General features: G+C 39.9%; 1 protein-coding gene across 2 annotated transcripts in view; it reads left to right on the forward strand.

Annotated features, from left to right (window-relative positions):
- Positions 1-18,518, forward strand: part of LOC140127004 (chloride anion exchanger-like) — a 42,345-nt gene that overhangs the window by 9,408 nt on the left and 14,419 nt on the right. For both annotated transcript variants that reach the window (XM_072147135.1, XM_072147136.1), the window contains exons 4-12: positions 617-727; positions 836-1,008; positions 2,730-2,894; positions 9,638-9,793; positions 11,363-11,445; positions 12,234-12,381; positions 13,195-13,308; positions 14,801-14,878; positions 15,762-15,857. In XM_072147135.1, coding sequence (XP_072003236.1) covers positions 617-727; positions 836-1,008; positions 2,730-2,894; positions 9,638-9,793; positions 11,363-11,445; positions 12,234-12,381; positions 13,195-13,308; positions 14,801-14,878; positions 15,762-15,857 — 1,124 coding nt within the window. The remainder of the gene's footprint in view (positions 1-616; positions 728-835; positions 1,009-2,729; positions 2,895-9,637; positions 9,794-11,362; positions 11,446-12,233; positions 12,382-13,194; positions 13,309-14,800; positions 14,879-15,761; positions 15,858-18,518) is intronic.

Consider the following 18,518-nt stretch of genomic DNA (forward strand, 5'->3'; position numbering starts at 1 on the left):
GTGTATCTACTTGTGTCCTGAATTTGATAAAGGGTCTGCGACCTGAAACGCGTTATTTGGACCATTTCATAGGTATATTATATATTTTTTAGCTTTAATAAATAATATTTATGACCGAAAGAATTGGCGTATTTACTGGTATATTTCATCCTTTGGGCAAATATTACTATTAACGCTCCACGTGCACTCATTTTGCGAAAAATGTTTTTATCTTCCTGCCTTAGCACTAACAAGCCCCTTTTGGTACACATTTTTTCTATCTTGTTGGACACAGTGCAGCCGCGACACAAAACTGGCACAGACACTAGATAAAGACATGTGCAAGCAGTTTGCACGTTCTTTTTTCGTGCAAAGTCAGACAGAAAACTGCCGCAAATACTTTAATAAATGTGGCCCATTGCATTGTCATATATTACAAAGTGAGGCATTGAATTATTTGCGTATCACAAAGGCAATTGAGTAGCCACCTACAGATGCCTCAGCAAATTAGCCAGTTACATACTTTTGTCTTTACATATGCAATATTTGTTGTTTATTCATATATTTCTCTTGCACTCTATATTCATATATTTCTCTCGTTTTTCATTTTACTCCCTAAAATGTTGGTGTATTTTAGGTTTGGCATATGCCCTCTTAACAAACGTTCCGCCAGGATATGGACTATATGCTGCCTTTTTTCCAGTTATTGTCTATTTTTTCTTTGGAACATCTAGACATATTTCTGCTGGTGAGTGTAAATATTTCATATTTTTTTGGTCAAGCATCATTATCCATCCATCTACAAAGTTTTGTCATTTAGTCCTTTAAATTGACTGGTTTGTTTCTTGTACCGTAGGTCCTTTTCCTGTTACTTGTTTGATGATTGGCTCAGTAGTGACTAATCTTGTTTCTGGTGCATCCACAAGTGCGGGTAATGCCACTGCAGCTAACAGCACTGATGAAACGCTGCTAAATGATCAAAAAGTTATGGTTGCAGCATCTTTAACCTTTCTTATTGGAATAGTTCAAGTAAGTAGAGCAGAAATTGTTACATCCTGTACCATGGTGCACAGAAATTAGCAGTATTCTGTGGGGGAGATGTATTAATGTAGAAAAATACACTAAACAATTTCTTTTTTATATTGCAGTTTAAAATTACATATCCATGCAGTACTTAAATCAGTTCAAGCATCTCTAGCATACAAACAACATTAGTCTTAGTTTAGTGTAGTCAGTATACTATGACATTTGAAAGCTCGAGGTATGACTGATGGAGGACTAGTTCTATTCACATGCTCCTTAAGATTTCTTCTGTTTGGAACTTGCTTTATTATAATCCAGAACGGCATCATTTCACCAAAAAACGTATTAAAGATTACTCAACATATGTCACAGGAGCACCTGTGTGAGCACAGGAGCAAAGTTGCTTTTAAAGAGTGCTGGGATTCCCTATATTTTTGCAGCTGGATACCCCTTGAGGTTCAACAGGCTTTGGATCTACAATGCCAACCCTCGAAATATTGCAGGCATGAGCTGTATCTTAACTAACTTTTCTTTTTGTGTGGTATTTAACCCCGTAACAGCGTGTGATGTACTAGTACATTACATGTTTGTTACGGGAGTGTGGAAGGGCTCACGGGCTCTGCCCTATCCATACAAGCCAGGTGTTTGGTGCACAGTACAGCAAACATCCACCAGTAACACCCATGATCCTTTATAGCTGGTGTTAACGTGGGTTTTAGCCAACTTGGACGCCATCATATTGGCCATATTGGCTGTGACCGTCGCTCCCTGTGAGCGACGATCAGTTGCCATGACAGCCTGAAGTCACCAGGACATGTCATTGCTGCAAATTTGTAATGCCTGTGGTACAAATCTATAGCAATTTTCCATATACTGCCATACAATAGCATGATAGTATATGGTAGAATCGATCAGGCAACCTTGGGGGTCTAAAAAATATTTTAAAACAAATTTTTTTAACAAAAAATGAAAAAAAATGTTAAATGCTGTTTCAAAAATTTAGTAAAAAGTTATCAAAAGGTCATATAGTCCTCAAAATGGTAGCAAATAAAACTTCACAGCTCTATACACTGAAGTATGAAAAAGTTATAAGCGTCACAAGATGGAGAAACAAATGAATTTTTTTTTTGTACAGGTTTTCAATTTTAAAATGTATGAAAACACAATAAAACTTAAATATAAATTTACTATCCCCCTGTGATCATACCGACCAAATTTCACTGCAGTTTTTTCCCACTTTCCAGTACACGGCGTGGAATATTAAATACTTTCACTATGGAGTACAAATTGTAACATAGAAAACTGATGAAACACCACTTTTTGTGTCTAAAACCTTCAATATTTTTTTTTTTATAATCACTTTATTGACACATGCATGAAACAGAACAGCATTGCAAAACAAGGAGCAGTTGAGGTACATTAGAGGTTGAGGTACATTAGAGATAACAACATACATCATTATATCATTATGTAATTATTCCCCATTCGTGAAGAATACTTCATAAAAGCAACAACCTTAAAACCCCCCATCCCAACTTATACATATAGAAATAAACATACTGTTTGAGTGGAGTCAGGAGAGCAATACAGTTGAAGAAAAAGAAATAACTAGGGCTAGGTTACATCTCCCTTTGTTTGTGATTACAACGATTCTACCACAGACTTGTAATAGCACCCTTATCCTCTATAGCACCCATATTATATTCTGATTTTCTTCCTTTATCCAGCTTATTCTTGGATTTCTGCAGTTTGGATTTATAGTCATATACTTATCGGAACCTTTAATTAATGGATTCACCACAGCTGCTGCCATTGAGGTTGTAATATCACAACTAAAGTATGTTTTTGGAATTAAGATCCCTGCATTTAATGGGCCCCTTGCCAATTTCAGAGTAAGTATAACCAATTTATATTCTAATATCTAATACATACATATATATTCTAATATCTGCCATAATAGTTTGAAAATGCTTCTTTTTTCACTGACAACTATCCTACTGCAGCAATATTATTCTGAATACAATGTTGTATGAGAAAAATACACCATCTTTAAATTTCTCATACACCGTCTTTAACATTCTCAAAAACATCTGGTTCTAAAAATGAGAAGTAGACAAACCAAGATTAACATCACATGACATTACAACTTTCCATTATTATTTTATAATTTTCTGAGAACTAAGCAATACATAAGCAGGGTGTAAAATATGAGTGTACCTTTAATGCTTGCATAGAAATTAAGAGGGTAAGTAACAACCAGATGCTGTTTATCAAATGTCCTTGAGTAATTGATCATCAAGTTGGTCCACTTTTATAAAAGCAGAAATTTAGCCACCACCTTAATAAAGCAAATGTTGTGGCCCATCAATCTGGAAAGGTTTATAAGGTCAATTTCAAACAATTAGAAAATCATAATTTTACAGTGAGAAAAATTGAAAAAAGTGGAAAACACTGAAGGCAGTTGACAACCTTCCCAGTTGTGGACATCCCAACAAACTCACCTTACCATCAGACAATGCAATGCTTAGAGAAAAACCATAACTGACATCTTAAATTCTGAAGGGTTAAACTAGCATCTTAACTGTTCACATTTATGATAATACAATTATAGAAATATTAAACAAGTATGGATCATTTGTAAGGTTTGTCAAGAGCCTCTTACTTGTAAAAATAACATGGAAGCATGGTTGAATTGTACAAAGGGGCATCTGATTAAACCACAAGATTTCTGCAACGTATTTCAGGCGTACAAGACCAAAGTAGAGATTTTTGACGTAAACTAAACACAGAATATCAGCAAAAACAACTCATACCAACTGCCAAGTACAGTGTTGGAGGCTTGATGATTTGGGCCTCTTTCACATACACTGGACCTCGGCACCTTGTAGTCATTGGGTCAACTATGAACTCCTCAGCTCTAGAGACATATATAAAGTCATCTTGATTAATATGTGAAGCCATCTATCCAAGTTATGCTGGGTAATACAAGAGGATGACTGGATCCTAAGTCCACCAGCATATCTACAACACAATAGTTGAAAAAGAACCAAAAATCAAGGAATTGCTATTGCCAATCCAAATGTTTTCTGTAGCAAAAGTTGGATCTCTCATACACCTACATGGCAGAGTTAAAACACATTTGTATCAGAACCTTCTTCAGCAACATATGGTTCCTTCCTTGCATTCTTCATGCAATTTAACTTCAATTTTCATGCAGAACAATGTCCCCTATCACACAGCAAAACTGGTAAAGCAGTTCCTTGAAACAGAAAACAAGGAAACAATGAAATGGCCAGAAAGTCCTGATTTAAACCCAACAGAAAACCTCTATTGGGTTTAAATCATTGGTGACAAAGTTATGGCCAAGAAATCCGTAACATCCAAACTAAGATAGCGGACCAGCACTACCCAACCTAAGAGTATACAGACCATAACATGTCAGAAAATTAAATAGTATAATACAAAAAAAAGCAGAAGCATGCAAGGAGGTCAAAAATAATATGAAATACTTTATTAATGAAACTACACCACAAGACAAAACACAAAACCAATGTCACCAGTAAACAGCTCCCCTGGGCAGTGCTCAGCACACAATAATGTTAACTAACCTGGTACTCCAGCTCCCCCTCCTGGCCAACCTCTAGTATAACAAGATGGATAGTGCAATAATGACAGGCTGTAAATATGAACTGTCAAGGTGCAAAAAATATCAAGAAACAATGTAGAAATCCCATAGCACAATCAATAGCTATGAGCCCAAGTTACAACCCGATCCAAAGAGGTCAAATGAGTAATAAAGAGCATCTATTCCCTGTGATCAAGGCCATTGATCAGGGAGCTGGGGATGAACATCCAACGCATATCACTACCTGAAAGTAGCTTCCTCAGGGGTGATATCCTAATGTGGTGTGCCCATATATGTACCTCTCCTCCGTGTGGCGATATCTAGCCCCGATATCTAGACCCACTCCTGCCGAATTATGTGTAAATGGTGAGTGTCATTAAATTTTCAAAGTAATCCAGTGAACCTGTGTTTAAGAGAGAGACTCACAAAAATGTCTCCTATTGTGTACACACCACACACATTCACACTCTCATGGGCCCATGAACCATACACCAATTCAGTAAAAAGTGTACATGTTACGGTACATAATTAATAAAATGTATGCGAGTAAGAAAGCGCTAGTTGCTAAAGAAAAAAAGGGAATATATTTACAATAAGAAACACACAACAGTTACAGAACTGTGAAACAGACTGGAAGAAGAGTGGACAAGAAACCCACCAGAGCAGTGTGAAGGACTAGTGATGTCCTGTGGCCGCAGATGTGCTGAAGTCATTCCAAGCAAAGGCCTGTACACTAGAGATGAGCGAGCACTAAAATGCTCGGGTACTCGTTATTCGAGACGAACTTTTCCCGATGCTCGAGTGCTCGTCTCGAATAACGAGCCCCATTGAAGTCAATGGGAGACTCGAGCATTTTTCAAGGGGACCAAGGCTCTGCACAGGGAAGCTTGGCCAAACACCTGGGAACCTCAGAAAAGGATGGAAACACCACGGAAATGGACAGGAAACAGCAGGGGCAGCATGCATGGATGCCTCTGAGGCTGCTTAAATGCACCATTATGCCAAAATTATGGGCAACAGCATGGCCATGACAGAGTGACAGAATGAAGCAAGATAGCATCTAAAACATCCAATAATTGACCCTGACACTATAGGGGACGGCATGCAGAGGCAGCGGCAGCAGCGGCAGGCTAGAGAGTGGCATGGCGACATACCCTAAATGGACTCAGGCTTCAAACCAATGGGTGGCAGAGAGGAACCAAAGGAGGTGAGCAAGAAGCGCTCAAATAATATCGGTACATGATAAAAGTTTGCCAGTATATTTTGTGGATTACACAGCAGGGTGGCGACAAAGTTAACATGGAAGCCATGAAAGCAACCCAAAATTCTGCCTGACACAGCTCGTTTGATAAGGGGACCATGTATGGAGGCAGTGAACTAGTAGTAGATTAAAGGTGCTGCAGTTAAAACTATGTTAGTTGGATCTTGGCATGGAGCTGGCGCTCCGCTGCCAGACGAGCTTTCGCCAATCCAAGCCCCTGTCTCTAGGCTACTCCCCAAACAGCACTTCTAAGAACCTTTTGTATAAGATCAAGTGTAGTAGCGTTCTTATAAGTTTGGGATATGGCGGGTGAGGGGAATGTAAACAGATGCGCAAGAAGCGCTGAAATAATATCGGTAAATGATAAAAGTTTGCCAGTATATTTTGTGGATTACACAGCAGGGTGGCGACAAAGTTAACAAGTTTGATGTGGAATGCCCTGTAATAGCTCTTGGGCGGTGTGCCTTTTATCGCCTAGGCTCAGCAGTTTGAGCACCGCCTGCTGTAGCTTAGCGACGGCACTGCTGCTGTGCCTAGAGCTAGCGACTGATGGCGGCATGCCCACGGATGGTAGTTCGGAGGAGGAGGTGGAGGAGGGGTGGGAGGAGGAGGAGGCATAGTAGGCCTGAAAGACCTGGACCGAGGTAGGCCCCGCAATCCTCGGCGTCGGCAGTATATGACCAGCCGCAGGGTCAGACTCGGTCCCAGCCTCCACCAAGTTAACCCAATGTGCCGTCAGCGATATATAGTGGCCCTGCCCGGCAGCACTCGTCCAGGTGGACCTTGTCAGAAACTGCGTTGGTCAGGGCACGGATGATGTTGTCTGACACGTGCTGGTGCAGGGCTGGGACGGCACATCGGGAAAAGTAGTGGCGGCTGGGGACCGAATACCGAGGGGCGGCCGCCGCCATGAGGTTGCGAAAGGCCTCGGTCTCTACTAGCCTATAGGGCAGCATCTCCAGGCTAAGCAATCTGGAGATGTGGACATTAAGGGCTTGGGCGTGCACTATATTTCCGTTTCCGCTCCAGCGTCTGGGGTATGGAGAGCTGAACGCTGGTGGATGCTGTGGAGGATCGTGGAGGCAACGATGGGGTTTTTGTGCAAGGGTCCTGGGCAGGGGGCTGACTATCAGCTGAAACAGGGGAAGGAGCAGTGGTGTGCACGGCCGGAGGTGAACGGGCTTGGTGCCACTGAGTGGGGTGTTTAGCATTCATATGCCTGCGCATACTGGTGGTAGTTAAGCTAGTAGTGGTGGAACCCCTGCTGATCCTGGTTTGGCAAAGGTTGCACACCACAGTCCGTCGGTCATCCGGTGTTTCCTTAAAGAACCTCCAGACTTCTGAAAATCTAGCCCTCGCCGCGGGAGCCCTCGCCACGGGAGCTTCACTACGTGACACATTTGGCGCTGATGCACCTGCTCTGGCCCTGCCTCTCCGTCTGGCCCCACCACTGCCTCTTCCAACCTGTTCTGGTTGAGGACTCTCCTCCGTCTCAGAAGCACTGTGTTCACCCGGCCTCTCAACCCAGCTTGGGTCTGTCACCTCATCATCCTCCGATCCCTCAGTCTGCTCCCCCCTCGGACTTCCTGCCCTGACAACAACTTCACCACTGTCTGACAACCGTGTCTCCTCATCGTCGGACACCTCTTTACACACTTCTTCCACTACGTCAAGAAGGTCATCATCACCCACAGACTGCGACTGGTGGAAAACCTGGGCATCGGAAAATTGCTCAGCAGCAACCGGACAAGTGGTTTGTGACTGTGGGAAGGGTCCAGAAAACAGTTCCTCAGAGTATGCCAGTTCAAATGCCAAATTTTCGTGGGAGGGGGCAGACTGGGGGGGAGGAGGCTGAGGTGCAGGAGCTGGAGGAGTGCCGATTTCGGTGACATGGGTGGACTGCGTGGAAGACTGACTGGTGGACAAATTGCTCGAAGCATTGTCGGCAATCCACGACATCACCTGTTCGCACTGTTCTGGCCTCAACAGTGCTCTACCACGAGTCCCAGTAACTTCAGACATGAACCTAGGGAGTGTAGCTCTGCGGCGTTCCCCTGCTCCCTCATCAGCAGGTGGTGTCTTACCCCGCCCAGGACCACGGCCTCTGACCCCTGCAGTAGTTGGACGCCCACGTCCCCACCCTCGTCCTCTAGCCCTCGGGTTAAACATTTTGAAAATGAAAGTTATAACTTTAATTTTTTTTAAACTTTTTTTTGTGTTTTTTTGTGTTTTTTTTTTTTTTTGCGTTTTTTAGTTTTTAAAACCAAACGATGCTATCCTATTGCTATGGCTATTTTCTAGCCAAGTATGAAAGCACACTGCTATGCCAGATGAGATGACGCTGAGTTATGAAAAAATAAACGTAAAATAAAAAGTAAATGGCAGACTGTGCCTAATTGAAATCCAACCCCTAATAAATTTTCCCACTTCGGTCTTTGCGATGGATATGTGCGTCACTAAGCGCTAAACACAGCGGTCGCAAGTCTCACTACAAATTCCTCACAATTGGCTAGTAGATGCACTGCAGCAAGGACAGCCACCAGCAGATCAACCAGAAATAAAATATATATAACGCTATTGTAGGCGTAAGTAAGCCGTTTGGATTCTCCTTTGGCTATTTTCTAGCCAAGTATGAAAGCACACTGCTATGCCAGATGAGATGACGCTGAGTTATGAAAAAATAAACGTAAAATAAAAAGAAACTGGCAGACTGTGCCTAATTGAAATCAAACCCCTAATAAATTTTCCCACTTCGGTCTTTGCGATGGATATGTGCGTCACTAAGCGCTAAACACAAAGGTCGCAAGTCTCACTACAAATTCCTCACAATTTGGTAGTAGATGCACTGCAGCAAGGACAGCCACCAGCAGATCAACCAGAAATAAAATATATATAACGCTATTGTAGGCGTAAGTAAGCCGTTTGGATTCTCCTTTGGCTATTTTCTAGCCAAGTATGAAAGCACACTGCTATGCCAGATGAGATGACGCTGAGTTATGAAAAAATAAACGTAAAATAAAAAGTAAATGGCAGACTGTGCCTAATTGAAATCAAACCCCTAATAAATTTTCCCACTTTGGTGTTTGAGGTGGATATGTGTGTCACTAAGAGCTAAACACAACGGTAGCAAGTCCCCCTGCAAATTCCTCACAATATGGTACTAGCTGCACTACTAGTGCCAGCAAGCCCAGCCACAAACAAACAAAAAAAAAAAGTATAACGTTATTGTAGCCCTAAGAAGGGCTGTTGGGTTCTTGTTGAATCACTCCTGCCTAACACTATTCTAATAGAATAACCCTAACGCTTTCCCTGACCAGCAGCAGCTCTCTCCCTAGCGGCATCCAGACACAGAATGATCCGAGCAGCGCGGGCAGCGGCTAGTCTATCCCAGGGTCACCTGATCTGGCCAGCCAACCACTGCTATCGACGTGTAAGGGTACCACGTCATGCTGGGTGGAGTGCAGAGTCTCCTGGCTTGTGATTGGCTCTGTTTCTGGCCGCCGAAAAGCAAAACGGCGGGAGCTGCCATTTTCTCGAGCGGGCGAAGTATTCGTCCGAGCAACGAGCAGTTTCGAGTACGTTAATGCTCGAACGAGCATCAAGCTCGGACGAGTATGTTTGCTCATCTCTACTGTACACCTCTTATTGATTGGTGACTGTTGAAACCTTTAGAAAATGCAGTTATAATCTTTCTCTGAAGTGATCATGCATTATTCTCTAATGTTTGATATATTTTTTATTTGTTGTAGGTGCTACATGCTATACTTTCACAATTACGAACAAAAACAGATATTGCTGCCCTTATCATATCAATTGTAGTGATGGTATTAGTTTATGTTGTGAAAGAAATCAATGACTATTTTAAAGCTAAATTGCCTGTGCCCATCCCAATCGAAATTGTTCTGGTAAGTTTATAGTTCTTGTGTTATTCTTAAATTATAGTTGTAGTTTTGGTGCACAACTGTGCTGTTCAGCCACAGCACAAACAACCTCATTTCTAAATGCTGGTGTATTTTTTACTGTGGAACATGTTACTGAATTCTCCTACAGACAATCACCATTGTGTGTGGCCTGTAACTTCCCATTGTAATTCCTACAGATAATTTCAGGGCAAAAGCTTGCATCATTTTACAGCATCACATTACGGAAAAATGATGCACAGATTAAAGCACACAAATATATATAATTAAAAATTAATTCTGCAACATAAGAATTGTATGCTGTGTATTTTGGGCAGATTATGACTAAGATTTCTGATTAAAAACTGCAGATTGTTGCTGCATGAACTCTGTGGTGCTTCAGAATTGTGATAATATACCACATTTTTATGGTTGTAAAATGAAGGGTTTAAAGAGAACCTGTCATGCAAATTAACCTACCTAAAAGAAATACTACATTAGAAATTATGATTAAAAAGCATTGCCCTTATCCCTAAATGGTTCCTTTCCATGGCTGCAGTGTTACAAAAATCAGTTTGTAAACTTATATGCAACTCACCTAATGTGAGTCCAATGACACTATGTGAGTCCAATGGCACTGTGTGAGTCAAGTAGGTTACTTGAATTGCCCTGCCTCCTTGTTCGGAGAGCTCTGGTACATCACTGACCACTTAATGTCATGTGATCAGGGTGAGGTAATCTAAAATCCTGTTACATTTGCGCAATCTACCCCGTGTATATAGCTGATCACATGAAATCACAGCAGCCTTCATGGAGGATGAGGAATATTGTAGCATTTTACTGCTATACGATCATCTACATACATGAGATAAATGTTGCAAACATAACTGTGTAAAGGACCTCAGATGACATCACCCTGGTCACATGACATGTTTAGAAGAGGCATGGGATATGGGGAAGAGTACATATGAGGGGCATCCCGAGCAGGACTTGCCCCCTCTGATGCCAGTTAATATAAGATAAAGTTGATTTACGCAGATGTAAGGAAAAAAAATTTAGCCATAAGAAAGGTGTCAGTCAGTTAATAGGGCTCTATGGGAACCTGTCACTAGCTGTATTTGTGAAAATGTGTTGGCAGGTTCCCTTTAAGCAGACAAGAACTATGGTCCTGCATGAAATTATTATAGATAAGCAACACATTCAAGTAAAACTCATCTTCTTAGTTACAGGGCAGATGATAGACCGTAAAAATCAGCCATGTGCTCTCTTTTTTTTTAATGGACTGTACACAGCTGAACTAAATACAATACTTTTCCATGGATCAGTGTCCTTAACTGATATTTTAACAGATCGTGCAACAGGTTCATTAAAAAATAGAGCATGCCCTAGTCTGAACTGTTTTTCAGGGATTACTTACAGACTATAGTTTATGAGGATCCATGAAAAATGTATGCCAGAGTGATGCAAATCAGTTGTGAAAAATAGAAGAAAATGTCAGTTTTTCACGGCTGAGAAATTATTATACTGTTCATGTGCCTGTGCTCTAAATAAATGCAATCATTGCTAATTTTGCAGACAATAATTGGAACCGGCGTGTCTTATGCATTTGATTTCAAACACAGATTTGGTGTAGATATTGTTGGAACGATTCAGAGAGGGTAAGAGGTTGATTTACTTTTATTTCAATTAGATAGAATTATTGTCCAATATGTGTGTGCAGCGACAATTGCAACAAGAATTTGGTGTCCACTTAAAATGGTTGTCACTTTCTTCCAGAAATAGTGGCACTCCAGCCCTTTGGTTGTAGCTCCTACTGCAGCTAAGCTCTATTGATATGAATAGGACAGAGCTGGAGTACATCCTGAAGACTGGCGTCATGCTGTTTGTGAAAGAAAGCAAATTGTTTTTTATTTTTTAAGTGCAGCTTCACAGATCAGCCTATGATCACAGAGCATGCAGAGTTGTGTGTCACAGGCTGACCTTACTGCAGGGATGGGATTTCGATATATGAGGCAGAAGTACTGAGCACTGTGCCTTTTACTGTGACCAGCTGTACACATACTGGTTAAAAAAAATAGTGGACGGGGTGTGTTTCATCTGCAAATTTTTCTTTCCTTTGTCGTTCCTATGTGACTGGTTTCTGGACTCTGGTATTTGCCTTGTGTACACATATTAAATTGATTGGAGAATAATTTTGTGCATATACATAACTGAGCAAACACAGAGCCATGCGGACAATAAATCAATCTATAAATAAATTATACATCTGAATGTGAAATTTAAATTATAAAAATTTTTTTATCTAATGTTGAGTTATATTACGGAGTAATAATTGCATTTCTAGCATAAAATTGTAAAAATTAAATAGTACTTGTATTTCAAAAATATTATTATAATTGTTACATTCAATAGTTATTCTAAATAGCATTTATTATATTTTTTATAGTTTTCAACGTCCTATTGCCCCAAGCAAAGCTGTGTTCCAAGCGAGTATAGCCAATTCTATTTCCACTGGTATTGTTGGCTTTGCTGTAGCTTTCTCTGTAGCGCAAGTGTATGCAGTTAAACATAATTATACCATTGATGGTAACCAGGTAAATACATTTCTATTATTTTCTATGATTTGACAATACTTATTAGGGGGGATTTATCAGATGTATCTGAGAGCAGAACTGTTCTAGTTGACCATGGCAACCAATCAGAGCTCAGATTTTATTTTATAAACAGCTGTGGGAAAATGAAAGCTAAGCTGTGATTGGTTTCCATGGATACATACAACAGTTCTGCTCTCAGACACTTCTGATAAATCTCCCCCAATGGGAGATTCTTAATACCTATTAGTGTTCGCTTCAGCAAGAAAAAAGTGGGCAGAAGAAACTGCAATAACTTCTGTTTGTATTCTCTTTGTCGATTAACACAAAATGCATATCTGTTTGAAGTCCATGATTGGACATTGACACATGAAACAAGCTTGAAACAGTGGCTAATCTAAAACATAAAGGCAGCACAAAGTAATTTGACTTTTGCCACAAAACCAAACAATTTTTTTAGGGTTATTCCGATTGTGCCTTTTTTGCTGTTAATTTGACTCAAGCAATACTGCAGATTGCTCCTGATTTCCACTATTTTAATTTCAAAGGTTAAACTCCATGATAAAAATCAGCAGCATAAACTATAATTCTGCCAATTGAAAATATAACATAGCCTTGCAATATTCTCTCTAGGTTTCTTAATAGTATTTTAAAGTTGGACACATCTCTCCCTGTTGTTTATAAAATGGTGCAACCGCAAAACTTTTTTTCTAAAAATGTTTAAAGGTAGAAGGTTAATTGCCAGTTCAATAAGAAATTGGATTCTTATGGTATGGCAAAATGATAGCAATGTTGTATTTTTATATTTTTTTCCAGGAATTAATAGCATTTGGACTATGTAATGTAGTATGCGGAGCATTCAAAGGATTTGTTGCAAGTACATCATTGGCCAGGTCATCTGTGCAGGAAAGCTCTGGTGGCAAAACCCAGGTATGAAATTGCTGCTTCTTTTATAAATCTGCTATTGGGTAAATAATCCTCAAACGATTAATATGTATGATAAGAAACCAGGCTGGCTTGTGTGCCAAAGGGTCCATGGAAAAACAGTTGTTAGGGTCATTATTTCATAAGCTGGTGTGTTTAAAAAATTATGATTAATACTGAGGGTCCATATTGAATTCTGATGTAGGATATATGTTTATGATAGAGAAGGTCTCTCACACCTTCTTATCATTATCATTGATTGTTAGATCCGGTCACAAATTGAGGGCAATCACATGTAGTCACCATAGTGTCCCACTTAATAGTAATTTTGACCTTTCTGATCCTCATGACTGCTCAGTCTACCTGGATTTCTCAGTGTAGATTCAACTACCTATCGGTCTCTATATGAAATAATCATTCTAGGCCAGTGCTGGTGAACCTATGTCACGGGTGCTAGAGGTAACTCTCACCCAAGCAGAGAGTTTGCTAGACAGATTGAGTGCCTCAAGAAGCCTGGGTAGCCCAGGATGCATTATATTCAGCGCTATTTTAAAGCAACACTTAATGGGATTCCTAGGACTGCAGGAGAATCAAGGAGGTGTGGACAGGGTTACATAATCATTGGAGGTCCTTGATTCTTTTTGTTTAAGGGGTTGTGTCGGCACTTTGTGATAATAAGTGGGTCTTTAGCTGTAGTTTGGGCACTCAGAGTCTATATGGTTAATCTAGATGTACAGCCTACCATTCAGTCTGACTCAAATAACAAGTAGTAAGTCTTTCCTATTAATATCTATGTAATCACTACATGCCCACGGTCCCCCGAAGAAGCTGTGCAAATAACTGACATGGAGCATGTAAAAGAATTGGATAAACAGCCAGATCCTAAATTCCTCTAAGATATTAGACTCTTCAAAATCAAGGTTGTACAAAATTATTTCTTATGACTATAAAAACTGTTGCTTGACAATGCAAGAGTCTGAAAATGTATGCCTTTAGAGTGGCACACATAGGGGTTATTCATCATACTCTGGTGCTCCAGCATCCCTGTCCCTCCAATGAGCCTTATATATCAATAGGCTCTAGCATCATTGGGCAAGAGCGCCTCATGCTGACCTATTCCCCCACAACCATGCCTTTTGATATGGAGGTGGTGTACAGGGTAAAATAATAGCAATTTCTGGCGCCATGTAAGGAATTGTAATTATTTCAGGGTTTGTATGCCTGGTTTACAAGCCCTGATAAATATCCCCCATAGTATTTATGAATGGGAGGGTGTGGTATCATCATGTTGTATGGATTCTTGTACTAATTCTAAAGTCTGAAAAAGTTGTATGGTTAACTAGCCAACCTGAAATCAGAGGCATACAGATAAATAGTATGGCTCCATAAGTATCTATGCGTACCATATTATGACTTTGATTAACTTACTGTTCTTTGTAAACTGCATTGAATTATAGATGTGATAATGAATTTAATACACTACATTTTATGACTATAGATTGCTGGTATACTATCAGGTGTGATAGTTTTAATAGTAACACTAGCCCTTGGATATCTCCTGGAGCCTCTACCAAAAGTAAGTGTTATTATAACTTTATTATCTCATGTCCGTAGAAGGAAAGGGACCCATAATCTTTAAAAGGGTTGTCTGAGAGATATTAAAAACCAGTCATGTGGTCGAGGGGGGACGGTTAAAAAAATTAACATGTACTAACTTTCTGGTGTCCCGTACTGCAGTCTATCCTTGCGGTGCTCCTGTTTGTATACAGGAACATGGAAGCTGCACTCAGACAGCTTTCGGTTGTTTGTTTTTCTCCCAGACAACCCCTTTAATATTAAACCCAATACCATCACATCTTAAAATGTAGTAGGTATAACATGCATTTTTATTCTGTATATTTGTTACACTTTAATTACAATTTTAAATGTAAAATGTTAAATTTAATAACAAGTTTTTTTAATTATTCTGTTCAAGTGGTTAGAAAGAGGTAGGGTGCTGCCTTTGTCAACCCCCTCAATCTGTTGAAATGCTTATGGGTTGCCTGGCACTGAGCGGAACTCGCGTTGTACAGCTCATACCAGAGCTGGCAGCCTCTTAGCCAATGAAAATGGACTGAGAAGTAAACGAAAAAGTATCAGGTTACGCAACTTTTGTTTATGGACTACTAGGGCAGTTGCTTCATGGACAAATTCCTATGGGACTTCCCTTGTAAGAGCAGGAGTTATTTTCATTGTGGGTCGGGGGCATTATCCCTGACTGTATGAACCCCCATTATAGCTAGAATTTGTATTATCTAAAAATCTACTGATGGATATTGCTTAAAGATTCCTTGAAAAAGATTGTAAATGCAACCCAAAATCAGTTATTAGGTGAAGACAAAGTGATCTAAGCAGCAGTTGGATTTTATGAAACACACAGGGATCAGGTGCTGTTATTCATCCTTCTTGTCTTTTTGTAGGCTGTTCTTGCTGCTATCATTATTATAAACTTAAAAGGGATGTTGATGAAGTTTGATGAAATTCCAGTCCTATTTAAAAGAGATAAGTATGATCTTGTAAGTATTCATGTGTAACTCCAGATACCATTGACATATGTGTATGAATATGCTGAATAAGTTTCCAGCTACATGTACATTAAGCCAATGCTATTTAACCTTTTATTAAGGCTGGTAACAGGTGATATGGACAACTAAGTAATTAGCACATGCGTATAACACTACGTGCAGACTAATCGCAAGGTCTACTAGTGATAGACATATAACAAAAACATGTATTCTACATATAACATATTTAAATGCGGAAATATAGCAAGTGACATTGTTCATATTTTCAATATAAATACATTGTGTCAGTTTTGCTGTTTAGACCTCTGGGCATACGGGTGTCCAATTGCAGAATCCACAACATTTCTCAATTGCGGAGCTTGTGGGTTCTGTCCCCGCCCCTACTTGGAGCACTAACTCTTTCTATGCCGGTAACCACTAAACTAGTGAGGTCTCCTGCGTGCGCTTGTAAAAAATGTCTCGACAGGCTGGATATGTTTTTCTCAGGCAGTTTAGTTGCATCCAACATGTGTTCAGAAATTCTTTTCTTTAACAGGCGGATGGTACTACCCACGTATTGTAGTTTGCACAACACGCAATCTGCCAGATACACCACATACTGTGGACTCGCTAATAGAGGGAGATAGCAGCATCTACCTCTATAAGGAATATCTGGGCAAGTATAATATAGTGTGGTGATGCAGACAGCTGGAATCTCCATATAGTAGTGGCTTCCTAGAACCGAACTATCATAGGTGTTTGAGTGTATGGAGGGCTGGTTTAGTGTTTATAGAGTCCCATATTGGAGGGTTATTGTCAACTACACTGACAGACGTTTACTGAGTGATTTCCTTCTATTTTTAGAGATACGCCTAATAAAAGTTGAGTTTTATCCTTCTTTCCGTTCAAGTGCAATTGTATCCTCTGCATGCCCTCACATTATGTTCTTGGAGCCTGAAATATATACAGGTACAAATAGTTTGAAAAAAGGCGATATGGCTACCAGGATATTTTGGTCTCACCAAGCACAGTGCCATACAGAAGTGGGTTATAATATGAGCGGTTTGGGCGGTAGCTCAGGGCCCAAGAAATCTAGGGGACCTATGGCCACCCACCAAATTTTACACTAAGAAGGCCCCACCCTCCTCTTACATCAGTTCCTGCTCTCAATACATATGTACACAAGAGCCATTTTGAGACCTTAGGTCTTCCAAAGGTCCTGCACAAAGACGCTTCCTCCAAATCCCAAGAAGCTTGATTCTAGGACCATATGTAGAAAGCGAATTCCAGACGTGTAGGGGGTATAATATTCATACATCCCAGGACCTATGGATGGCAGTCTTAATCTGCCCCTGGAGCCTTACAGTGCATATGCAATTATTAAATTATTATTAAAATCTACCAGCAAAATCAAGCATGATAAACCATGGCTGCTTACATATAGATTCAGTAACTGTGACTGTGGTAATCTTGTTATATTTTTATCCATGGCCTCCTTCCTTCTAAAATCAACTTTTAAAACTTTGCTAATAAGCCAGAAAGGCTTTAGTGGGCATAACCAGAGCCCCTGCATGCTGTAGCTTACACAGTGAAGGGGAACTTCTTCCTCCCGCATAATTTTAAGAGTTGATTTAAAGAAGGAGGATATGAATAACAAATATAAGAAAATTACCACAGTCAGGGTGCCTGCATCTTTGAGTAAGTGTCCCTGTTTAATCATGCTTGAGTTTGATGGTAGATTTCCTCTAAGCTTCATTGCCAGAAAGTTAGACCTACTTTAACTTAGGAAACATGTTTGACTTCCATATTCTTTTTACAACGCTCATATAAAGTTTTGTGTATGCCTGCCTTCTTCCAATTTCAGATCATCTATAGGAAATATGCCTTGACACACGATCTCCCTGAAAGCAGTCTGTTGATGTCTGGAATATACTGTAGGTACACAAAAATCAGAAAATAGGAAGCCAGCATCTTGTCTTCAAAAATGTCCCCAAATCTCTATTTTCAATCCATTAAAAATACTGACAACCAAAGTCACTGTAACTCATCCTAAGTACTTATTGGAGAGTAAAAAAAAAAAAACAAGCAGCTTTGCAATGTGCTTCGAACATTACATTCTTTTTCAGGTTAGCTTGCTTGAAAAAGAACGCAATGTTCGATACATGTAGTAAAGCTGCTTGTTGTTGTTTTACTCTCAACTTTGGTTGTCAATATTTTTAATGGATTGAAAATAAAGATTTTGTGACCTTTTTAAAGATAAGATTCTGGCTTCCTATTTTCTCATTTTGTGTGCTTATATTTATAGTTAAATAGTTATACATTATGGTAAAGTGCTATGTGCCTTTCCTAACAAAATAATGGCAGAATCAGCTTACCCATGCTGTGTGTGGCGGGGACGCCAGTACCCCGAACCGCGTTTCGCGTTACCGCTTCCACAGGCCCCCCTATAATGTTACAACTCCATGTTAGGTTGGATTATTAACTCTTTTTGCACAGGCACTTTATAGGATTTTTTCATTAACCTATACATGTTAAGATACCTGGGTTTATATTGCTTAAACTGCTGATTTGTGTTGCGTGGATGCAATAGTGGAATCCCGAGGACAATATATTGTAGTCATACTGTTACATTGATGTTTTTAGATGGTATTGATCAATAAAAGAAGTTTCAAA

Source organism: Engystomops pustulosus, chromosome 4 (assembly GCF_040894005.1).
Source record: "Engystomops pustulosus chromosome 4, aEngPut4.maternal, whole genome shotgun sequence".
Classification (NCBI taxonomy): domain Eukaryota; kingdom Metazoa; phylum Chordata; class Amphibia; order Anura; family Leptodactylidae; genus Engystomops; species Engystomops pustulosus.